At 49.2% G+C, this 24,807-nt stretch overlaps 1 protein-coding gene and 1 long non-coding RNA gene across 11 annotated transcripts in view; one reads left to right on the plus strand and one right to left on the minus strand.

Moving 5' to 3' along the window:
* Iqce (IQ motif containing E) overlaps window positions 1-24,807 on the plus strand; it is a 49,293-nt gene that overhangs the window by 14,769 nt on the left and 9,717 nt on the right. For 5 of the 8 annotated variants that reach the window (XR_007341152.1, XR_007341153.1, XM_048784706.1 and 2 more), the window contains exons 5-17: window positions 504-574; window positions 1,803-1,916; window positions 2,020-2,070; window positions 4,681-4,754; window positions 6,055-6,127; window positions 6,372-6,421; window positions 8,109-8,272; window positions 9,749-9,804; window positions 10,788-10,984; window positions 12,887-12,991; window positions 14,661-14,751; window positions 19,565-19,741; window positions 22,077-22,103. Coding sequence is in view for 3 of the 8 variants with exons in the window: in XM_048784706.1 (XP_048640663.1) it covers window positions 504-574; window positions 1,803-1,916; window positions 2,020-2,070; window positions 4,681-4,754; window positions 6,055-6,127; window positions 6,372-6,421; window positions 8,109-8,272; window positions 9,749-9,804; window positions 10,788-10,984; window positions 12,887-12,991; window positions 14,661-14,751; window positions 19,565-19,741; window positions 22,077-22,103 (1,250 nt within the window). In the remaining 5 variants the exon portion in view is untranslated. Of the gene's footprint in view, window positions 1-427; window positions 575-1,802; window positions 1,917-2,019; window positions 2,071-4,680; window positions 4,755-6,054; window positions 6,128-6,371; window positions 6,422-8,108; window positions 8,273-9,748; window positions 9,805-10,787; window positions 10,985-12,886; window positions 12,992-14,660; window positions 14,752-19,564; window positions 19,742-22,076; window positions 22,104-24,807 lie in introns of all 8 variants that reach the window. The other 3 variants (XR_007341154.1, XR_007341156.1, XR_007341155.1) reach the window with 3 other exon arrangements.
* On the minus strand, window positions 13,629-22,939 carry LOC107161094. 3 transcript variants are annotated; one of them, XR_007341158.1, is made up of 4 exons: window positions 22,638-22,939; window positions 20,181-22,526; window positions 18,802-19,578; window positions 13,629-17,308 (listed from the first exon to the last, which is right to left on the minus strand). It is a non-coding gene; the product is annotated as an uncharacterized LOC107161094 (long non-coding RNA). The 3 variants fall into 3 exon arrangements; XR_007341159.1 differs by lacking the exon at window positions 22,638-22,939 and having other exon boundaries at window positions 19,404-19,578; window positions 20,181-22,631; XR_007341157.1 differs by lacking the exon at window positions 22,638-22,939 and having other exon boundaries at window positions 20,181-22,631.

Below are 24,807 nucleotides of genomic sequence, written 5' to 3' on the forward strand. Positions count from 1 at the left end.
TATATATATATATATATATGTTTTTTATCTGTTATTTAAAGTCTATTACTTCTTCCAGGTCTTCTTTTTTTTTAAATATTTTTTTAGTTGTAGACCGACACAATGCCTTTATTTTATTTATTTATTTTTATATGGTGCTGAGGATCAAACCCAGTGCCTCATATGTGCAAGGCAGGCACTCTACCACTGAGCCACCATCCCAGCCCTGTCACTCTCCTTCTGTGACTCCTTTCCTTAATCCTTTTACTATAATTAAACTCTGCATTTATCTTTATTTTTCTTTTCTGTATCATTACCATTTGTGTGTGTGTGTGTGTGTGTGTGTTTCCTTGCTATTTTTTAAAGTACCACGATGGGGTAAAAGTGAAAGTTTTTTGCTCCTCTTTTTTTGTTTTCCTCTTAAAAGAATAATTTTATTGACTTTCAGGTTTTCCTTAAGGCATAGCCAAGAATTCTTTCTTCTTCCTGATGATTTCCTAAGAGGCTTGCATGTCTTCCTCTAGGTCACGTCCCGGGGACTACCGTCTACAGAGAGAAAGAAGATATGTATGATGAGATTATTGAGTTGAAGAAGGTAGTACTCTGTCTGCATCTTATTGATTTTAGCAGGGCCAGCCTTCAATGACAGTGTCAGTGCAGGGACGGCCTTCCATAACAGTGGATTCAAAATCACCTAGTCGAAATGCATCTTCAGGACTGCATTTAGGCTGGCATGAGAGGGTGAGCAGGGCATTGGCAGCCAGCTGGCAAGGAGTCCGGAGCATCTCACCAGAGCAGCTCAGCATGGCAAGAGAGCCTAGGCAGCTGCCTATGCAGCCTTTGCTGCTGGTCCAGAGAGAGCACTCAGGTTTTAGTCCTGTGACCATGGGGGCTGCCCAGTAGTGAGGGGGCTTCCTGCAGAGCACGCACACACCCACACACAGATGTCTCAAGCAGAGGTCAGGCTGTTCTTGAAGGGTGGCATAGGGACAATTCCCATCTTGTTGGAAGACTATTCTAAATGGACCTGAGAGCCCTGACACTGAACGGCAGTGCTGTGGTGCTCTTTAGCACTCTGGGAAGGGTCTTCTTGGCTAGAAATGTGGTTCTGGAGAAATGGTGCTGACCCCATTCAGACTCACCAGTGTGGTCTCTGGGTAGAGTCAGCCTGGGTTCCAGATTCAGAAAGGAGAGAATTGCTTTTTAATACTCCATCCTTAGGATCTTGAGCATCAGTTCGTTTTTCTACATAAGCAATGTCTCAGTTTTCTGTTAAAAATTGGGGATGATACCGAGGAATAGCTTAGGGCTGCTTAGCATGTGCCAGGACCTGGGTTCCATCCCCAGGACCACCAGTACAAAATGGAGAGGGATATAATCATACTGATTTCATAGGCTTGTCATGCCACAGGCCAGAAAGTGCTTGGTAGGCAGTAAGAGATCAGTAAGTTCTGGCCACTTTTTAAAAACTTGTTTGAAATAATTACAGATCCTGGGATATGTGTACATGCATGTCCCAGGACATGTTGTGTGGACAGTGCAGAGGGGCTGCTGTCCCCTTCGCTTGCCTCCTGTGGTTAGGTTTCACAACTTCCATACAATATCCATACCAGAAAGTTGTCATTGGTACAATGTGAGTGTGATTGTCCCATCCCAGGTGTAGATTCACAGAGTGTGTGTCTCTCTGTCATATCCCAAGTGCATGTGGCCCTGCATCCTGTCCCAGGGAGAAGTCTGTGGTGTGTGTTGTAGTCTTGTGTCCCATCCCAGGTGGCAATCCACAGTGTGTGCTGAGGCATTCTTTTTTTTTTTTTTTTCTTTAGTCATTACATACGAAGAAAAGCGACGTAGATCTGATGAGAACAAAGCTTCGGCGCTTGGAAGAGGAAAATAATAGGAAAGATAGGCAGATAGAACAGCTTTTGGACCCAGGTCGAGTAAGTTCCTGACCTCATGGTGGACTCCTGTCTAGAGTCACTGTCACACGGGGGTACAAGCTGAGCTACACGTGGACCTCAAGTCTCAATCTGTTTACTGCAGGGCCCAGATTTTGTTCGGACCCTGGCAGAGAAAAGGCCCGATGCTGGTTGGGTAAGTAGTCTGGTTCCCCAGAGAGGAGAGCCTTCCCCCAAGACCGTAGACAGGAGCAGGTGCGCACGGAGGGAAGCTGCTTCCCTGAAGCCCTTGCACACACAGAGCCGCAGAGCAGGGATGGCCACAGAGCCTCCGGGAACCATTCTCTGTGGAGCCAAGGGGATTACCAGAAGATCCTTCAAGATTGATCAAGGGGAGTGAGCGGGACCCCAAACACATTACAGAGCAAAACAGTCACAAGGGTCAACTTCCCCATCATGCCCAGACACACCTGTGCTTAACAAGTGTTCTGATTTAAAACAGAGAAACAAACAGCAATAAAATAAAGTCCCTAAAGCAGATATAAACACCTCTCCCGTTGTACAATAATACACAGCAAGTGGATGAAACAAAGCAAGGGTTAGTGGAGCCTTTGGTTAATGCTGTGGCAACAAACGAGACAGCATTTGGAGAAAAATGTATCACCATAAACTCTATGAGTCAGGAAGTAAATTTTTTTTTTGAAATGTGAGAACTAAAACGGGAAGAGATAAACTTTTGAGACTATTGAATACAAAGAGCAAAATAATAGTGGACTTGATAATATAAAATTAAAATTTATATGAAAACCCATGAGGCTGAAACAATATAATGGAGAGGGAAGGATATCTATCTATCTATTTATTTATTTATTTATTTTGGGTACTGGATGTTTTAACCCAGGGGTGCTTTAGCGCTGAACCACATCCCCAGCCCTTTTTTATTTTTTATTTTTTGGTGGTGCTGGGGATTGAACCCAGGGCCCTATGTATAGGAGACAAGCGCTCTACCAGCTGAGCTATGTCCTCAGCCTCCATTTTTATTTTTTTTTATTATTATTATCTTTTTTATCTCGTTGCGTTTTTCCAGGTCTTGCTATATGGCTGGTGTTGGCTTTGAACTTGCCTCAGTTTGAGATGCTAGGCATGCACCGCCGTGCCCAGTGAGAAGGATATTCTTGATCAATACAACAGTGTTTTCTGGATGGGCATGTTGACACATGCCTATAATCCCAGGGCTCAGAAGACAGGAGGATTGCAGGTTCAAAGCCAGCCTCAGCAATTTAGCGAGACCCTGTCTCAAAATAAAAAGGGCTAGGGATGTGGCTCGGTGGTAAAGCACCCCGAGTTCAATCCCCCAGTATCAAAAAAAAACAAAACCCAAAACAAAAAAAAACATTGTTTTCTGTCCACAATATGCACAAAATCTGTACAAATCTCTAAAGGAAAAAGTCTGTTCTGAAACATATACATATATATGTCATATAGAAATATAATCCATTTAGCATAAATGAATAAAGCCTAGCTGTCTGCCTAGGACAGCACTTGATCAATATTTAACAATGGTTGTGAATGAATCGATATGTTTCTACAAGAAAATACACTTCTTCATAACTCCCAAGTTATGTAATTATTGACTCTGCACTTGTACATGGTCTCATTTGAACTTTTGTAGCAGGGACTTCAAACCCTATTTGTAAAATCAGGACACCGAGGTTAAAAGATTTGCCCACCTTGGGCTCCCAGCTACTGACTCTACGCGCTTCGAGGGCAGGCTGGTATCCCTCCCCACCCCATCACCCATCATCTCACCAGCAGTAGGTACCTGAGTGAAGAGATTATTTTAAATTGCTCTGTGAGTAAACGCTTTGCACCATAAAGCAACAAAAATAACACAAATGATCAAAACCAACATCATCAGGGCTAACAAAAAAATAGGTCTCCTCAGGACTTGAACACAGCATGCCAGGTTGGCACGCCGTGTTAAAGCAGTGCGTGTCAAATCGTGCCTACCATTTATCTGACACTGCTCCTTAGGACTGTCTCTGGAGAAAATAATCCAGCGTCAGAAGCCATTTGCACAATGACATTTACAGCTGCCCACTTTGGCAGGAAATTTGAGGAAAGCCATTTAAGAAAACGTATTCACCTACTACTAAATTAAAATCTGATTTACAAGTTGTCTACTCAAAAGAAAAGGATGTTCTTTAGGGAATAGAAGCTGTGATCTCCCAAGGAGATGTTAACGGAGGAGGAGAAAATGACCCAGTAGCGCAGTCTTCCTGCCCAGGTGGAGAGGAGGGCCCTGGGGATCTTCCAGGCAACCTGCTCCTCGGCCCTCTCACCCCACTGGGAAGACTGAGTTGTCACCGTGTGGGTGAGCATCAGTGGCCTTAACGTCCAGACTTGTGATGGCTTCCTTTTATTAAAACAACTAACAGCACATCCTGCCCGTTGTCCTAAGCACACAGTACAGGGAGTCGGGCTACCTTTGGGTGCAGACAGTTGGCCGCCATGCCCCTGCCCCGCCTGGCGGGCATCTCAATCTTCCTAATGACTCGCTCAGCTCCAGGCAGTGAGAGGACACTGGGGCCTTTGTGGTTGCTGCGTGTAGCCTAGAAGATAGTGGCTAAGGAAGGAAGGACAGGTGGACGTGGAAGTGCCCTCAGAGGACAGAAGTGCAGAGTGCTATGGGGTCACCTAGAAGGGGACACCCAACCAGCCTGGGGAATGGACAGCCGAGCCTGTAGCTGGAGACTGGGAGGCAAGCCGTTGGGAGACAGTGGCTGAGGTGGTGGCCTTCTGTCAACAGGTCATCAACGGGCTGAAGCAGAGGATCTTCAAGCTGGAGCAGCAGTGTAAGGAGAAGGACAGCACCATCAAGTATGCAGCGTCCTGGGCCTGCACGGGAGGGTCACAGGGTCCGGGCCAGGCCACCCTGCCACTGCAGCTGGCCATCTTCTGCCTTTTACTTCCTTGTTGGTTTTGTTCTGCCTTCCCATTGCCACTTGTCTGCCAACCTCCGTCCATGTCCCCGTTCCCACCCAAAGTGAAGGCAGGGACTAGCTGCCTCTCTGTCTTTCAAATGTGCATTCTCTCCAGATGTCACCAGGGAACAGTCTTTCCTTTCAATGATTTCTTTATTTATTTAGGAAATGCTTTTCCCCCTAGGATTCCTTGGAATGAATTTCCTAGATCTTGGTATAGCCGGTGGCACACAGACCCTGCCCCTGGCATCTCCCAGGCAGGCACTTGCTGTGGCTACCCAGGCTTCTTTACCTGTCTGTCTTTACCAGTCTGGTTGGTGTGAAGAGGTGGTCTTTCTTGTCTGCTTAAGTTCAAGTCTTGTATTCAATTTCCTTTCTTTATTTCTTGCTAAAATTTGGCACCTTCAAGTGAGTTGGTTATTTGCCAATTCCCCCGTGTTTTAGAGTGCTGACTCAGCTTTCACCTCCTTGAGTGCCTTTTGCCTAAAGCCTATGGTCTGTGAGAACAAAATGACACAGTAACAGCACGAGGGGAGAAAACCATCCTCTTCTTAATAAAACTGGTCATTCTCCCCACCTGCCCCCAGAGACGGTCTGTCCAACCTCTGAGGACTTTCAGCAGCTAATCTACGGTTATCAAGGCAGTTTTATCTTCTTTGGAGAAGATTGTCTTCTGGGATTTTTCAACTCTTGGGAAGTGGTAGTCTAACCCAGAGGGGCACTCTGGTGTGAGGACTCTTCCTGTCTGACACAGCATGCCCCATTTGTTCAACGCTAAAGCTCACTGAGGGGCTACTCTTCTCTCCCACAAGTTTCTCTCCCTCTCTCTTTTTTTGTTTTTTGTTTTTTTTGTTGTTGTTTTTTAGTACCGAGGATTGAACTCAGGGATGCTTAACCATTGAGCCATATGCCCAACCCTTTTTTTCATATATATTTTTTTATTTAGAGACAGAGTCTTGCTGAATTGTTTAGGGTCTCATTAAGTTGCTGAGGCTGGCTTTGAACTTACAGCCCTCCTCCTCAGCCTCCTGAGCTGCTGGGATTACAGCCATGCACCACCGTCCCTAGCTCCCGCCAGGTTCTCTTCTGAAGCCATGCCTTCCCTCAGTGTTCTGGGAACTCCTGGTCCTTTGGCCCTGGGAGGAGGTTTGCAGGGACCCAAACCTGCCATGTTAACTCTGAACTTGGGTCCCCAGCAAACTCCAGACTGACATGAAGACCACCAACTTGGAGGAGATGAGGATCGCCATGGACACTTACTACGAGGAGGTGTGTGCTCCCTCCGCGGCACGTGGAAGGGGAGGGTGCCTGTGGGTGTGAGGGGGAGTCTGCCGACAAGGGTTGAACTGAGACCGGTGCTGGTCCCCTGCTTATCTTGACATGAAAATGAGTCCCAGCAACTTGGTTCTTGCTTCCTGCCCTGAAGCAGGGTCAGGAATCTGGTGACAGCTTCGGGGGAAAGCTGTCTTGGTGCTCCTGTATGTTTTAACACATTCTAATTTGGCACTTTCAGATCCATCGTCTCCAGACTCTCTTGGCGAGTTCCGATGTTGCAGGAAAGAAGTACGATAACGTGGAGTCGCATTCTGTGTGTTGTCTAACAGCAGGGCAGTCGTTCCTGGAAACAGCAGCTCCTGCCCTAACTTGGCAGCAGTGCCCACATTGCCCACGCTGCTGATGGTTAGAGCGGGTCTGCTTCCACTCAGGGCTGTGCAGATGTGCCCCATCCTCCATGTTGGCAGCTGCCCCCATTCGCGCTCCACACATATATTATGTGCACTGCACAGCAGCTACCCGTTCAGAATTGAAAATGCTGTTTTGCTTTTGGGATTCTTTTTGAGGCATTGGGGATTGAACCCAGGGGTGCTCTACCACTGAACTAAACCTCCTAGCCCTTTTTATTTTTTTATTTTGAGACAGTCCTGCTCAGTTGCCCAGCCTGGCCTCAAATTTGCGTTTATCCTGCCTCAGCCTTCTCAGTACATGGGATTACAGGCATGTGCTTTTCAAAGCAAATCAACCTTAATAGGATTATTATGGTAAATGATATTTATGGTAAATTTGGATACATATTCTGTACAATCTCTGTAGACACTGGATTAGCAGATGCTAAGCCACTGAGCCAAGGGAATTGTGGCTTGGATTCCTGCAAACCTCACACTTTGTCAACATTTAGGCCCATGGCGCTGACTCATGCCTGAGCCAATCGTCTAACACACAGTTCCTCCATAAAGTTCATCATATCCTTGTGCCTAGGGACACTGGACAATGAATGCCTCAGTACTACACTGTAAGGCCATTGTGAACAGTGAAATCACTAGTACAAAGCACAAAAATGTGAGATATTGTCTCTACACTAATAGACTGCAAACAGGCACTTATAGTGTGAGAACTGAAACAAGAATACAGCAGGGCCTTGTTAGACCTCCACTGGGAACACACACCAGCAACTCACTAGTCTTTCAGCACTCTGCCTGTACATGGACTCCCTTGGGAGCCCCACAGGAGGCAGGAGGATTTTGAGTTCAAAGACAGCCTCAGGGCTGGGGCTGGGGCTCAGTGGTAGAGCCCAGCATGTGTGAGGCCCTGGGTTCAATTCTCAGCACCACATATAAATAAATAAAGGTCCATCAACATCTAAAAAAATAAATAAAATAAAACAACGACAGCCTCAGCATTAACAAGGCCCTAAGCAATTTAGCAAGACCTTGTCTCAAAATTTAAAAATAAAAAGGGCTGGAGATGTTACTCAGTGATTAAGTGCCCCTGGGTTCGATCCCTGGTACCAAAAAAAGAAAAGCCTCATGAGGATTGATTATGAGTTTGCAGATAAATCTTAATGAGTATGCAAACTTGCAAATAAGGAATCTGCTAGAAATAAGGACCACCAGTGTTTTAGTCTTTAGTGGGATAAGAGGCAAAAATGAAAGCTAAAAAGGGACTTACATAAAAAAGAGTAAGTTCCTACAAGATTTTTAGTGATGGCATCTAAGATATGATACCAATAATTGAATACTGTATTTTGTTATACAGGTTGTTAGCAATACGAAATCCTATTACGAGGGTTAGCGGTTTTGTTTATTTGGGGTTCCAAGTTAGTGTTCCCTATTTGGTTGCAAGTATTCCTCTACAAGAACTCTGGGCTCACAACTCGACAGAAGTGGGCTGTGATTTGCACGTCGCTTACTTCAAATATTATTAAGCCAGTTGAGAAATCCAGAGCTCAGCCCCTCGATGTGGTCATTCCCAGGCTGCCGATGGAAAAGAAGGTGGGCGTGAAGAGGCAGAAGAAGATGAGCAGCACTCTTCTGAATTTGTCCCGGAGCGTCCAGGAGCTGACCGAGGAAAACCAGAGCCTGAAGGAAGACCTGGACCGCGTGCTGAGCAACTCCCCCACCATCTCCAGACTCAAGGGTACCTTCCCCAAAGCCATTCAGTGAGGGAGGCACGGGGAGGAGGCCGTGTCTCATTCTATGAGGGAAGGCACCAGAGGGGCAGCACATGTTGTCCATGGCCCTTGCTTCCTCCAACTACGAAGACCCTAGTCCCTGGCCTCACAGCAAACAGGTCCCACTAGGCAGAGTTACCATAGTAGTGATCACAGAATACAGCTAAGCAGCCATCCAGGCCCTGGAGACAGAGCAGGGAACAGCAGTGCGGAGGTGCTTCATGGAGGTGACTGCATGGGACAGAAGGAGAAGGTTAAGTCCAAGCTGTCAGACAGTGAAAGTACTAAGGAGAAACGAGGAGGGCCCTTGGGGAGGCCTCACTGAGACACCGATGGCTGGGCAGGACCTGGAAGAGGAGAGGGCCAGTTGTGCAGGCATTTGGGGGTGCCAGGTGGGCCAGCAGTGAGTGCAGAGGTCCAAGCGGAGGCCAGTGTGGCCCCAAAGGTAAACCACCACGGTAGTTGCTGCCACAAAGCCTGGTGTTGAGCACCAGGGGGCTCTGAGGGGCCCTGTGCAGAAAAGGGGGTACTGGCAGCAGGGACTTCTGCACTCATCCTGGTGAAAGTACAGGTAGCCTGAGCCATTGTGGCAGCAGAAGTGGCAAGATGCAGCTGGGCTCTGTGCATCTTTAAGGTGAAGCCCGCAGGAAATGTGAAGACTGAGTGCAGCCTATGAGAGGGGAGGCAGCAGGGTCCAGGGTTTCTGTCTGAGTAGCTGGCATTGCTAAGGGGGAGGACGGCAGCACATGTCTGGGGAGAAGGGATGGGTGAGATCTGAGGTGTGTGCAGAGGTAGGCCAGGCAGAGACCTGGGCTGGAGAACTGGATGTGCAAACTGATGGACCCAAGTGGGGCCGCAAGTGGGTGTGAGTAGAGGGGAGGAGTGGGGTTGAGTCCTAACCCTAGTGATGTTTAGGAGGTTAGGAGGGGGAAGGGAGAGCCAGCAAAGCCAGGTGGGATGCCACTGGCGAGGTAGCAAAGCCGGGTCCAGGGGCAGCCTGAAAGCAAGTGGGAGGAGGACTAAGAATCACCCTAGGGTCCATTAGACCATCTCAATGGACCAGTGAGGTCAAAACCTGACTGAGGGGCTGGGGTTGTGGCTCAGTGGTAGAGCACTTGCCTAGCATGTGTGAGTTCGATTCTCAGTATCACATATAAATAAATAAAATAAAATCCATTGACAATCCATTGACAACTAAGAAAATATTAAAAAAAAAAAAAAAAAACTGACTGGTGTAGAATCAGGAAAGGACATCCCACTAAGATACTTGGAGATGTTGGTATCAGTGATTCTTAACAGCCAAAGGGAACAGAAATCATCCAGAGCTGGAGAAGACCCTTGGGTGGCAGGACCTGCCCACCGGGGCCCTCGTGGCTTTGCTGATGGGTGGTTGGGCCAAAGGGTGCGGGGACAGTCTTTGAGCAGACCTGTGTGTCCATCAGGGTACGTGGACTGGAGCAAGCCTCGGCTGCTGAGACGTATCGCGGAGCTGGAAAAGGTGAGGAGCATCACGCCACCCCTTGCTCAGGACCTATCCATGCCTGACGGGCAGTGGGGCAACTGGGGACACAGACTTACACTGAGCAAGTAAATGGTGACCGTCCAGCAGTCAGTACAGTGTGGACTCTGGGCAAGGCCTGAGTTGTGTCGTTCACAGCCCTCATTTTTCAGATGGCCACGCAATGTCATCAGACTGCGCAGCTGCAGGGCCGAGCACATGACCCTGGAGGCGCCCACAACCCAGCTGCTGGCTGCTGGCCAGACTTCTTTCCACTTGTTTAATATTTAAATTTGCACAAAACTGTTCATTTACTCTCCGCTGACCAGAAAATTTAGGCAATTAACATTTCCTCACAACCCACGTGGGTGCCTCGGGTCCTGTGGAACGGGTCCTTCCAGAATACTGAGCTTGAGCTCTCTGCTGTTTGGCAAACAGAGCAAACCCTGAGGGGAATGTTTACAAATAAGTTCAAAGTAGAAAATATAAGAAGTTTCTGTATGTTGTGTGTATTCACAAATAAAGCTGTTGGGAAATGCAGGCAGCCAGAGCAGACGCACACGGGTGCGGGGGGCTTCTGTGGGCTGGGTGTCGGCAGCATGGAAGTGGGCACACCGTGCTCAGGGTCACCTTCCTGACAGGACCGCAGCACAGCTGAAGGTTGGGAGCAGAAAGGTTGGAAATTCAGAAAGTCTAGGGAAGCAGTGGGCTGAGCAAGCACAGGGACCAGCCGTGTGTGTCCACCTTGCCTGCCTTGTGGCTTGTTCCTGTCGTGCTAGTGGCTCTTCATCCAGGCCAGGTTCTCCCCTTTTGATCACAGACTTCCAGGAACTGTGTGGGCCAGTAGACTGGTTGACTCAGGTCACGTAGCAAAGCTGCTCCCACCTGCTGGAGACTGTCCCTGTGGCTTGTCGTCTGTCTCCTGAGTTCTTAACTAGAAAGCAAAGTCAATAACGTCTAACAAATGCCTGTTTTGCCTCCAGAAAGTAAGTTCAATGGAGAATGCAAAGCCGCACAGCTCAGAATCCCACAGACCAACTCCCCTGGCCCACTCCGTCTCCAACAGCGTAGCACACAAGCATCCTCGGGACTGGCCGGAGGAGCAGGAGCGCCTCCAGGGGGCAGTGAAGAGCTTGAAGGCAGAGCGGAGCGCACTGCAGGCGCAGCTGCAGGAGAAAGAGTAGGTTCCCACGGGGACCTTGTTTCTAGGGCTGTTGTCATGAATTTGGAGAAATGCTGAGCTCACAGTGGTTGTTGTGTAAATACTGTTTAGGACTCAGGACTTCTTATATTTTGGTTGTAAAATCAAAGTTGCTTGAATGGCCAAAAGAAGACATTTAGATGCCACCTTAAAAGGGGGAGGCCAAGAAGAGTGCCGCAGGAGTCTCTTTATACTGAATTCCAGAGGAGTTCCCAAATTGTTCCCTGGACAGGAATTTACTGTCATTGATTGCATAAAATCAATTACATCTTAGGCAGAGTGGTTTTGAAATTCAGTAATATGTTTATGGCACATGATCTGTCTATCAGACAAGATGTAAATGCTGTAAAATGTCCAGTGCAACCCTAGGAAGGGAGTTGGGAGGCAAAGTCTCACCAATGTTTCAAGGTCTGTAGTCCCCGCCGTGCGCACTAGGCATCTGTCTCCCTGATTCTACCTGTGGCTTCTCTGATCTGTCATGAGTGACTTCACCTGCCCATCTTCTGAGATGTTTATCTCAGGTTTACAAGACTTCAGTGACCTTGCAACTTAGAGTGAGTGGCCTGTGGAGCGGGGAGCGTCTCATCCCTGGGAGCTCACTGGAGATCAGGGCCTCAGGTGCTGCCAGGCCTTCTGATTGCATGAGTCCAGGGATCTGGGTGCACAGTGGAGTCGAGAAGAATCTCCTTGTTGCCTCCTGGTTCTCTGAGTGCTCAGTCACCTTGTTTTTTATGGTGGAAGGGAATCCCTCACACTCCACTCCTTCCACCTGAGTAGTGGCCTCAGGGTGCATTCATGTGAGTGATAAGTTCATTGTAAAAATTGGTATTTCATGGCCAGGCACAGTGGGTGGTGTGTGCCTATAACATCAGACTGGGAGGCTGAGCCAGAATTGCAAGTTCAAGGCCAGCGTCAGAAACTTAGTGAGACCCTAAGCAACTTAGCAAGACCCTCACTCAAATTAAAAAATAAAAAGAGTTGGAAATGTAGCTCAGCAGTAGAGACCCCTGGGTTCAATCCTCAGTACAAAAAAAAGAAAAATTAGTATTTCAGAAAAAGGTCTTTACATTAAACTGGTCATTTTGGAAGGTAAATAATTTCTGGCATTATCTGTTATGCTATTGAGTACCATAGCTACCATGGACTGAGCCCTTATGATGTGACAGGTGCTCTGCTGCACACTTAGCGACAGGCGCTCTGCTACACAGTTTGGGAGCATCTCTGCATGGGAACCCTGAAGGGTTAAGTCGCACAGACAGCAGTGGATCTGAGGTTCAAGCAGATGTCTTGCTCTAGAGTCTACTTTGTGGCTGCCATGCCACACACAGGTCACAGGAAACTCAGTGGAGGCGCCTGGGCAGCCTTATCCTCAGGCTCAGTGAGGGCAGGGCCCGGTGTAGGCCAGGGCAGGTCCTTCCCCGGCTCAGACCTGCACCTGTGGTGTGAACCAGAGGGTGCTGCATGTGTGACTGTGTTCCATGACTATCCTATGGCACCTCTCCCCAGGACTTCATATGCCTTTACTCCTGTGTCTTCCCAGCCCCTGGCAGTCCTCACACATGCTGGTATCCGTGTGCCCAATCAGGACCCTCGGGGCTGCTCTTGACACCATATCTTTAGAATCAAGGGCCTTTCCTGACCCTCCCACCCCTGGTCCACTGTCCTAAGGAAGGAGGCCAACCCCCTGCCTTGATGGCCTCTTGTTTTTTAAAATATTTTGTAGTTGTTGATGGACCTTTCTTTTATTTATTTGTATGTGGTGCTGAGAATCGAACCCAGTGCCTCATGCATGCTAGGCAAGCGCGCTACCACTGAGCCACAACCCCAGCCCCAGCCTCTGGTTTTAATGAGGGTGGAAATGTCTCTGGTTCTTTCGTTCAGTGTGGAGGTAAAGCAGCTGCTTCAAGCAAAGGCCGACTTGGAGAAGGAGCTGGAGAGCATGAGGGAAGGCAAGCAGGAGAGGCAAGAGCATGAGCAGGTTTTGCGGTAGGTGATACATTTCACAGAGGACCCACCCACTTCTGCATGCCAGCCTTTCCCAGTGGGGGCTCAGCACAGCCTCAGAGAGGGTTTTGCAAAGGCCATACTTCTCCCTGAGATATTTCCAGGTGTTCTTTTGCCTTTGGAATAGAAACCCAAATTCTGGGAAGAGGCTCTCCATCAGTGCTGCCTCTGTCGCATCATGGCTCTGCCACTTCTGCCCCTTCGGATTGGGCCAGGGCTTCTCACTCCAACCCACACGTTGCTGCTGCCACAGGGAGTTGCCTCCCAGGCTCCTCATAATAGCACTGTCACCAGAGCCAGGAAGCAACCGCCCATACCTGCACCGGCTGTTGCTAGATGAGCAGCCCAAGGGCAAGCCACACATAGGAGGAGCCAGGAAGGGAGCACTGCACACTGCAGCTTGGAGGGACCTGGAACAGGCCCCAGCAGTGCCATCCATCTACATAAAGTGTCAGACAGGAAGCTCCCAGTGACAGAGCAGAGAGGACTGCATGAGCACAGCAGAAGGGAATAGGGAATGGTCACTGATAGGCATGGGGTCCTTATGGGGGTGCCTGGAATGTTCTAGAATTAGTGTGATGATTGTCATTCTGAATAGTCTGAAAACCACCTCATTATACACTTTAAAATAATGAATTTTATATTACAAATCTTATCTCAATTTTTTACAGAACATTTGTGTATTATAAGTGACCAAGAGATGATTGAAAAGGTACAGGAGGATATGCACAGATTATTTGCAGATATTGCCATTTTATTTAAGGGACTTGAGCATATGTGGATTTTGGCATCCTGGGAATCCTAGAACCAACCTCCCACAGATATGCAAGCATGCCTATACCAAACACCTCCTCTGGACTGTCTAACGTCCTCATGGTGGTAATGTGACGGGAGTCAGTATTCTCCAGTGCTGAGTAGCGGAACTTTCTTTGGCAGGCAGGTTTCAGAGGTCTCAGTCCATAGACGGCCAACTCCATTGCCCAAGGTGAGGCAGCACATCAATCATGGAGGACAGCAGCTCAGAAAATGGCAACCAAGAAACAAAGAGCTCAATTTTTTAAAATATAAGAAAACTAGATTAGAATCTAAATGGGAATGTTCAGCACTGAAGATAATTAGCAAGGTACATATTATTGAAACAAGTAGAACATTTTCTTTTCAGGAGAAATATAACTCAGACTGTCAGAAGCCAAAATTCAATTGAAAAGGCAGGTGCCCAGAAGCAAGTTGTTTGACTTTAGCATCTGTAGTAAGGAAATATTCACATTGTTTATTAAAAACTCCACGCTATAACTTCCTGTTCATGGTTCATGCTATGACTTCTTCTTGTTTGTTTCTAGTGTGTGGTGCTGGGGCTTGAACCCAGGGCCTTGCACATGCTGCGTGCAATGGCTACTCTTCAGAGTTCTGACGATGCTTCGGGGATCAGGCTGACCCTGAAGATCCCCAGCCCCACCCCTACAAGGCTCCCAGCTTGGGGGACACATTAGAAGCCCCTGCAGTGGAGCTTCTGGTGCACCAGGGAGGTGGCCATGGGCTCTCTATATCCTGTCTAGCATCTGTCTCTGCACAGAACTTCCTGCTGAGTTGTGCAGGAGCCCTTCGTCACATAGTGACTCATGAGGTGTCATCTTTTCTTTTTCCACTTTAGAGAGGAAATTCAAACACTCACCAACAAGTGTCAAGAACTGGAAGAAACCAGGAAAGAGGAGCCCAGCGCTCCCATGGAAGTGACTCGCGAGGTACGGCTTCATCTCCCATTGGGCACTGGGACTCTCAGCTGACAGCAACACACATGCTTATCCTCACGCCCAGAGCCTTTCCTGACTGTGATGTTGGCCGTCCTACCTCTGTTAGTCAATGTCTGTGATGTGGGTGGTGTGTACAGAAGTTAGGGGCTATGGTTGACCCCTGGTCAGTGGATTAACCTCTCAGACTGGTGTTGGGTCTTGGACATTTGGGCTGGTGAGAGATCTTCCAGACCTCAAGCATGTGGCAAGTTCAGCTCTGTAGCAGGGGCTCTCTGACTATATCAAGGAGGCTGCAGAGGCCCAAAAGGCAAGTCCAAAATATGCTGCACTCTCTGGGGGACCCAGGCCTCTTCCCTTCTATCCCTGGTCTCTGGCTCATGTGGTGCTGAGTGACAGTGTGGTGAGGACCTGGCCACTGACCCTCTTTGCCCATTTAGATGGATACAAGGAGACAGCTGTGGCTGAGGCAGGCATGTGAGGGTCACCTGCCCTTCCCTGACCCAGGGGTCAGCTAGGTGGCTCTGTCCCTGTTAGCCCCGGGCTACCTGCACTTCTACCCCCTTATGAATCTTTTCCCAATGCATGGATTCTTGAGATGGCAGGTGTGGTCTGACTCAGTCTAAAAGGGAAAAACTTAGGTGTTAAAATCCCGTGGCCACTGTTGGCTCCAGAGGGCTTGTCATGTGAATGTGTGGTGGATGAAGCCAGTGTGATTTAGAAGGGTCCAAAATGAGCCCAGGTTGCAGCCTCTTCTGCAGTCCCTTCCGGTGACCCTTCTTCTGCCTGCCACAGACCTGAGCAGGGCCTGGAATGCCCCAGACCTGCTGCAGCAGGACCAGTGTCAGCTGCGAGAGGCTGGCAGGTGGCGGTTCCCTTGGCCTCCGGGAGGATGGGACTGCAGGACTGTCACCTGCTGGTTGTGGAACATAAAGGGGCTTTTGTTTGGTTTTGATCTGGACTGGCTTTCCTCTTCCAAGGCTGGTTTACTTAGCTGGATTCTAATTTTAGGGTCTTTTCATTCAAAGCCAGCTCAAGAGCAGAAGGCAAACTGAAAGGGAGTTTGGAGAAGCTGCTCAGTACATTTTCAGTTACAAATCCAGACACCACAGCACTGCCAGCTGGGGGAAGCCCGTGGTTCTTTGCGTGTGTGCCAGCCGGGCCCAGGCAGGCTGTGCAGCAACTGTGACTGTGGCACACCCTACCGGCAGTGTGTGTGCTGCGTGAACAGCGAGAGTCCATCTCAGTCCTTTGTGAAAACATTGCTGCTGCTCAGACAGAGCGTGTGGATTTGTGCTGTCCCCAAGGGCATGCATTTGTGGAGGTTTTTTCAGTGCTCTGGATAATGTTCTAAGTAACACAGAGTCATTGTCCCTTCCCACTCTCTGGGCACCCTCATGGTTCATCCACTCATCTGATTGCCACACTGCCCACCCCAAGGGACACAGGCTTCTACTGAGTGTTCTCCTAGACTCTCATTCTTGTCTGGTGGTATACCTAGGGCATTTGTGTGTGATGCTGGGCTTGAGTACCTCTCTGATCTGTGTCATGCACAGGATGTCACTGAAACCTCTTCTGCAAGTAAAGTGCCCTTGGGGACCAGGGAGGCTACAGGACTAACTGATTTGTTACTTGGCTACTTCTGTAGCCCTGACCCCTGAGAGGTGCTCAGCAATAAAGAAACGTCAGGGTTTCTGCCCGTTGTTAACTTTCAAAGTCATACATCCCTTAGGGAGGAACCCCTTTCCCGCAGACTGTGGGGACGGAAAGAGGCTTTGTGTGTGCACCTCTCTGTCTCTGGCCTGCTCAGGGTTTCTGTAAATCCTCAAAATGGAGAAAACCAAGTGTGTGCTCTTGTGTTATTAGTGTCTTGGTTGAACACAGAAGACCAATAGCACCAGTTTCCTCTCTGCACAATAACTAGACACAGATAAATCAGGAAAGGAGGCCTTGGTATAAATTGCTTGTCCCTCCTGACTCATGTGTTGACACCTCAGAAGGATCCAGCTTCAGACTCCAGGGCCACCTGCTTGCTTTGAGATCTGTACTGCAGGGTCTGTTGCTTCCCAGTAATTGGGATTTAAATTTTCCACTAACTCTGTTCAGCACAGAGAGGCCACACCAGTAAGATGGCAGAGAAGTTCTTTTTCTCCAGGAATTATATCCTTAATCTGTTACCACACCTCTCTCAGCTCAGGCTTTAGGAGACTTCACTTGGTGTCAAAATTTCGTTCAATGTTTTTGTTCTGGCATCTTCTTATATGACCTTGAGATTTGTGTTCCTGCACATGACAGGAGCACATTGAGGATCCCAGGCTTCCCATTGTCCTCGCCGAGACTGGGGCCACAGAAGGCATCACTGTAGTCTGCAGAGAGGCGGTGACGGGTGCTGGCTGCAGTCCATTCTGCAATAGTGAGGAGCCGCAGCAAACTCAAGAGCACAGTGTGTTGCTCATTCGTGAGCTGGCCGTGTCCCCATCGGTGCAGTATTGAGCAGTCAGTACAAAGAATAAAGTGGGTCTTCAGTTATGACATGAGAGATGCCTATGGCCTGTTTGATGGAAACAACCCCCGCCCCCCAAAAGCATATATATGTAGATACATAGATTTCTTTTTACTGAAAAAAAAAATTTTACTTAGAAGTATGTCTGAAAGCACTGCCAGAATTAGCTTTTACTCCGGTGGAGTTATAAGCTCTTCTTCCCTTTCTTTTGTCTGAATTTTTCTTTTTTGGTACCAGGGATTGAACCTAGGGGCACTTAACCACTGAGCCACCTCCCAGCCCTTTTTTAAATTTTTTATTTTGAGACAGGGTCTCACTAAGTTGCTGAGGTTGGCTTTGAACTCATGATCCTCCTTTCTTAGCCTCCCGATCCACTGGGATTATAGGCATGTGCTACCATCCCTGGCTGGGTTTTTCTTCATAAGCATAATTAGCTTTGCTTCTTTCCTGCTTATTAAAGCATTTCGTTTTGGCTAAGTGTGGTGGTGCTTGCCTGTAATCCCAGTTCATCGAGAAGCTGACACCAGAGGATCACAAGTTTGAGGCCAGCCTCAAAATAAGGTTTTACAAGGGCTGGGGGTGTAGCTCAGTGGTAAAGTACTTATCTAGCATGTATGATGCTTTGGGTTTAATCCCCAGTATCAGAAAAAAAAAAAAAATCCATTTTAAAGAAAAGGAAGAGAGTGGCATTAACTGGAAGGTCAGTGTTGTTCTGAGTAAGGGTGTCTGCTCCCAGCCATTCTGGGAGAATGGTTAATTGTAGGTTAAAACAAAGCAGTGCCTCACCAAATTTATATGCATATCAAACTCCATTTTTGTTTTAGCCATCTGCCCAGAGTTGTTGGAGTCATTGTTCCTCCATCTTCTAAGTGGCTGATTTTACCTTTTGGTCACATTGGCATGAAATATGTGACAGACTTGCACCTCACTTGATTGGAATGAGGGTCTGAGAATGAGTCAGGGTCAAGGGAGGCCATGAGGCCTTTCAGGGGACAACTCAGAACACTACAGCTAGGTGGCAGCATGTGGACCCAGGTGACGAGACGCACACCCAGAGAGCCCAGTGATGGGTGGCTGTGCTGATGTACGGGATTTGTCTGGTCAGGCACGGTGAGACCCCCAGACATGAATGACTGTCACAGAGGTCCACCCTCACACACCCCTAGAAACGGGAGCAGGCGTGCCACATGGGGATGCATAGGGGCGCAGGGGACAGGCAAGAGGCAGCAGTAAAGTATGGCCCAGGGCCTTTGCTCTAGGCAGGACCAGGTGAGGCAAGGGCAGGTGAGGATTGGCTGGGTTGAACAATTCTCGTGGGTACCTGGCCCTGGATGCTAGGGGCCAGGGAACACTAACTTGGTGCATGAGGGTAACACAAGGGAGCTAGGTGGTGGTGTGGGCTGGGCTTGGTGAGTTGCATATGAAAAGTTTCTCACAGGGAAGTCCTTCTTCCCTAGGAAGTGGCGCCTCTCTCCAGGGTCAGCAGGCCCAAATGTCACAGCATCATATAATACAGAAAGTAAAAGGCTTGGTTTCTATACCTAGTGGCCTGCTGATTCTGTTGGGCCATGCACCAGGCCACATGCATGCACCAGGCATCTCGGCTGCACGTGCATGGCCGGAAGCTCACATCTCTCTGTGAGGGCCTTCTGCACGGATGGGCTTCTCCACTGAGCTTTAGATGTCAGAGAAATAGTTCAGTATTTTAATTTTTATTGAGAATTGTCCTTGTGGATAATAAATTGGACCCATACATGATAGAAATCAGTGGTATTTTAATGGTCACAATAGCAATTCCTGTTTCTTTGTATCAAAAGCCTTGCTAGAAATATCTTACCTGTAATCCCAGAAACATCATTGTCAAAATATAATATTCAACTTCAAAAATATCCAAAAAAGAACTGCAGAAAGCTAGGTAATTTCCCCCCGAAGTGCTAGGGATTGAGCTCAGGGCCTTGCCCTTGCTAGGCCAGCATTGCCACTGAGCCACACTCCAGCCCTGAAAGGGGTGCTTCTCAAGTCACAGATGGCTATTGGAAAGTGTGTGGCCATCTGTGGGTGAGCTCCCTGCAGATGCTGCAGTGGCAGGATAGACTCCTCCTAGGAGATTGCTTCCAGACGAGTCCAGGGCCCACATGCTTACCGGGCATCTGTCGAGGGTGTGGTGGGCAGTACGGGAACAGGTCCTCCTCAGAATGAATAAGATTCATCCGTAAGTGCAGCCTGCCGTCTGCCAGGTGATGTCCTGCCAGGTCCTTACAAGATCTTCCCTGCACCAGCCCGTCCACCTTCCATTTCCTGTAGGCCTGCGGAGAGCTCTGCACACCCCCTCCCAGCAACAGGCACTCTCAGCAAGACTCTGAAGTGGATTCTGGGCCGGAGGGCTGCCCTCAGCCCCTGTCCCCCATCCCCTGCTCTGATGGAAGGAGAGAGGCTGCTGCCCGGACGCTGCAGGCCAGCTGGAAGGCCCACAGACACAAGGTGAGCTCTCCCCAGAGGGCCTGGCGCTCGTGCTCCCGGCTGTTTGCCCAACTGCAGAAAGTGTTCAGTTGTTCATGAGATCTGTCAACTGGCACTGGCCTCTGTGCCGGGCACCAGGCTGGTGCAATTGATGTGTAGGAAGAGGCACAGGAAGGGCAAAGGGGGAGGGGAGTCTCCAGGAAGATCACTGTGGCTACTCCTTGGAGGGTAAACAGATTCCATTTTTTTGCTACACAGAAACAAGGCAATGGTGGGTCCTGGAACCCTGTTAGCTCACCTGGTTTGTCATACAATCCAGCAGGTGGCCTGGGTGGGTTGCAAAAAGCTGTGCATGCAGCCACATCCCGGAAATGCACCCCTGCCAGCCCTGGGCACTGCATCCAGGAGCTCAGGAGCGCTTCAGTTCATGGACACAAATAATGTGGAGAATTGAACTTACCCACAGCCCGCCCTCCTCAGGGGCACCCTGGGAGGAAGCGCCTGCAGGAGTGGTCCATCTTATCGGGAATACGGAGGGTCTTCATTGATAGGCAGCTCTGCAGACAGCCCATCCATAACAGGCTGTGAGATTCCTCTGTGCCCCTTGGGTGAGGGAGGAAAAGCGCTCTCTCCTGAGCACCTGGGGGGCTCTTCAGGGGTCCCTACCACTGAGACTGCAGTTCTTAAGAGGCATTGGTGTCCTCAGGTGAGCTTAGGTGCTCCAAAAGGTCTACCTAGTGTTAAAAATAAGTTATCACCTTTCCCCCAATTGAACAAACAAATTGACCTTCTGTCCTTGCCTGCATCTCACAAGACCTTGGTTCTAGTAGGCCATTGAAGCCTCTTGAAATCTTTTTTTCTTCCCAGCTTTTATTATTAAGACTTTTCAAAACTTATGGAAAAGTGAAAAGAACTTACAATATTCAACAGTATACTGGACTCATCTTGCCAGCACCTGGATTCAAGGGTAGTTAATACTCAGCCATATATTTTTATATATATATATAATATTTTCCCCAGGTACACTTGAGAGAAAGCTTCAGGTGTGAAACATTAGCACATATCTTCTAAGAAGGACATTTTCCTACTTAACCACAATGCCATTATCTTTTTTTGAGGAGGGTGAGTACTGGGGATTGAACTCTAGGGCACTCAACCACTGAGCCATATCCCCAGTGCTGTTTCGTATTTTATTTAGAGACAGGGTCTTACTGAGTTGCTTAGCACCTCGCTTTTGCTGAGATTGGCTTTGAACTTGTTATCCTCCTGCCTCAGCCTCCTGAGCCACCGGGATTACAGGCATGTGCCACTGTGCCTGGCACACAATACCATTATTGCACCTAAGAATATAACAATAATTTTCTATGTTGGGTCCTTCATATTCAGATTCCCTAAATGTGCCAGGAGCCATTCCTAGCTGTCAGTTTCAAGCTGAGATCCAGGCATGGTTGGATTGGGCTCCTCACTGGTTGGTTAGGTCTCAGGCCTTCTCTTTCTTTTTAAAGACATTTTCTTTTTGAAGAGTACAGGCCCCAGTGCCTTATCGGCTGTTCCACATCTCAGATCTGATTGCTTCCCATGGTGTTGTTTAATTTGTTCCTCCCTCCCTCTATTTCCTAAGTGAGAAGTTCGACTGGAAAGACTGTGTTGATTCCTGTCAGATGATTTCCAAGAGCAGTGTCTTCCCACTCTCATCCTTCTACTTTGTAAAGCAGGGTTTTCCTCTTCGGTGCACGGACCTGCCTTCCATGCTTCCTCCCACGCTCCCCACCAGCCACACGGGGGACCTGCGGTTCCTAGCTCTTGCCAGCTTTCCTGCCCGAGATGCCCCTTCTCTCCTTTCTTCAGGTCTACTTGCAGGGACTCTCTGGGCCTAGCGGATGGCAGCTGGACCCCTGCACTGCTCTGAGTTCCCCTGTTCCCGGTCCTCCTAAGCAGACAGCACAGTCCCTAGTTATTTCCCTTCAAGTATTAAGGAAATGCCAGTTTCAGAGTAAGATGTTGTTTTGATGGTCACCTTCAGCAGATCAAGTGACTCTCCCTGTCTGTTTCCCTCTCAGGGTTGGGAGGAATGTAACTATGGACTCAACACCCTTTATTTTTTCAGTCTTTTAAAAAAATTAATTATAGACATTATTCTGTTTATCATTCAAATGGCCCTGAATTAGCCCTGGGAGCCCTTTGATCTGGCTCCTGTGCCTTCCTGTACAGGGCTGGACTTGCCGACTCAGCCATTAAGGTCAGAAGTGACTATTTTCAGCTCTTATTGACTCAGAGCAGAGCAAGATTAAGGATGGAAACTATTGTAAGGAATTCATCCTTCTCATGTTAATTCATTTTTTAAATTTTATTTCAGAAAAAAAAAAAGGCTGTCCTGAATGAGGTAAGCAAAGTTAATTTCACCAATTTGAAATAACCTGTCTTGACTTTGGAGCACAGTAACCAAGGGGATACTCAAAGACACATCAAGTCCTGGTTTTCAGGAAATCAAACCAAACCAACATTAGACTTGGGATGCCTGAGTAATAGAAACATTGGGTGTTTATTGGAACAATTTTACACTTTCAAGTTCATTCATTAGTTCATTCTTTCAGTACACTTTCACTTATCAGTCTGTGTCAAGCAATCTGACGAGCTGAGGTAGAACTCGGGACAGGGCAAGGGTCAGGACTGCCAACCTATAGCCCAGGAGGGTCCCTGTGACGAGGGACCAGGGGAAAAGGGACAAAAGGGGCACCATTGGCAGGAGAGCTGTCAGGGACGAGGAGCTTGATGTCCATGTGGCTAACAGAGCAGTGAGAAGAAGCTAGACGGGAGGTCAGCAATAAGATGGGGTATGTTAAGAACCTTCGAGAGCAGTGAGGGTCTGAGCCACCAACCCCTTTTTAGTAATGTACTGAGAAAAATAAACCTTTACCTTGTTCAAGACTTGGACCGCCTCTCTGCCTCTCCACCTTCTCTCTGGCCCTTCTGGGACTGCAGTGTTTTTCCATCTGGGCTGCGGGGAAGGCTGCAGCCTCCAGCCCTGAGGATGGGCAGCTGGCTGCAGGACTTCCCGCTGGCTTCTTCCTGCTACTCTGTGGGCTGAGCAGTTCGATGAGGTGATCCAGGCAAGGACTTTGAGCCCTGATGCTGCCTGGCTGCCAGGTGCTCCAGCAGGCAGCCAAAGCTCTGCCTGGCTCCTGGGGCTGTACTTCCTATGAAGTTGCTGTCCTTGAAACCCTGTTAGCTCACCTGATCCGTTAGACAGCCCAGCAGGTGGCCTGGGTGGGTTGCAGAAAAACTGACCGTACGCAACCCACATTCTGGAAAGGCACCCTTGCCAGAGAGCTGATGCTGTGTTCAGGGCTGTGCCCTGCGAAGTGCAGGCCTCAGTGGGGGGCTCCTAATAGCAGTGGGACCCTCCCAGACTTCCTGGCGTCATATCTGCAGTAGCACCCTGGGCATGCTGCAGGCTTGGCACCCGAGGCTTCAGGTGGACAGTTCAGGTCCAGGTCCTTGTGGCAGGAGCTCCCCTTGCCAGCAGGTGCTGGACTGCCAGAGTGGCCTGCCACTCCACATTTAGGAAGGTCCCTTCTTGTCCTCAGCCATGGACACCAAGTGCCACATCAGTACCCAATTCCTGGCCTCTCCATCCTCAACCCACTTATTCATATGGTGCCATCCTTGCCTCCTGGCCAGCCCCACTCCATAGCCATTCCCCTGTCCTTACCAGCTGTGATGGCCATTTCAAATGTCACTGTCTGGCTTTGCTCCTGTCTTCTGTTACTCCCACAGTACCTACAATTCTGAGGCCCTGCCTTCCCCTTGCCCTGTGGTCTTTGACGCGCTGGCTGCCCCCCCTTCCTGGCCTGCCGCACCCTGCTTATGCCTTGACTGCCTTGTTTTGTGGTTCAGGGTCATCGTACTTTCCTGTAGACCCCTTCCCTGGGGAGTCCTCGTCCTGCCTTCTCTGCCCTTGCCCCCCTGAACGACTGGAGGAAAGCACATGACGTGACCCCGGCCAGGTAGCCTTTAGCACTGCCCAGGGCCCCCTCGTCAGTTCACCCCGAGTCCATGAAACCCCCATGTTGTACTCTGTAGCTGTCTCCAGCTCTGCCCCCACTCTCAGCTGATCATCTTGCTTCTGATCCCACTGAGAAACAGAAGTTGTCAGGAGTCCTTCAGCTACAGCAGGGCCACCTCCACCCCTAGGACAGCCACAGTCAAAAAACTAGACAACAAGAAGCCCTGGTGGGAGGGTGGAGGCCTGGTGCTCTGCTGGTGGGGATATGACGCCGTGCAACCTAGCACACCAGGAACATGAGCTCAGTCAGAAGCCAGGCCACACATTGTGTGACAAGAAATGTCCAGAACAGGTGACCCAAGGAGACAGAAAGTGGGTCATTGGCTGCCAGGGCCAGGGGCAGCAGGGGATGGGAAGTGATGGCTGACAGCCCAGGATTTCCATGTGGGATGAGGGAGAAGATCTAGAGTGATAAGGCAGTGGTCACACAACAGTGTGTGGAGTTAATGCCACTGCCTTGTACCCTTGATGTGTACTTTACAAATTTTTTAAAAACTTCAAAATATAAGAACACAAGAGCCCTTCCTCATCCTCCTCCCACTACCAGGCTCCAGGCTCCTACTGAAAGCCACCAGCTCCCCGGGTGCTGGAAGGGGCTCAGGGGCTCACTTCTGGCAGCAGCCAGGGCCCCATGCCCATCAGTCCCCTCCTGTGCGGCTTGGTTCCATCAGGATGCAGACATGGGAAGTGCTCCCTGGCCTGATCCCCTCTAACTGTTGTCTTCATTCGTTGCCTCCCCAAACTCCAGCTCTGCAGTTGCTCACCTCCCTTTTAGAACCCACTTGTCCCTGTCTAGCAGTCACCAGCTGCTCAACCCAGAGTGGGTCTTTCCCAGGGATCAGCCTGAGACTTGATCTCCTTGAGCCTTTGGTGCTTGGGTTTCTTCTTGGTGGTACTTCTCATCTCAGGGTCTGCAGTGTTTCTGCCTTGACCCTCCTCCAGCACCCAAGGGCAGCAGGACCCTGCAGAGTCCCACCTCCTCCCAGCCAGCAGGCTCCTCCCCCACCCCAGGGCCCCCCCC

Source organism: Marmota marmota, unplaced genomic scaffold, assembly GCF_001458135.2.
Source record: "Marmota marmota marmota unplaced genomic scaffold, marMar, whole genome shotgun sequence".
Lineage (NCBI taxonomy): Eukaryota > Metazoa > Chordata > Mammalia > Rodentia > Sciuridae > Marmota > Marmota marmota.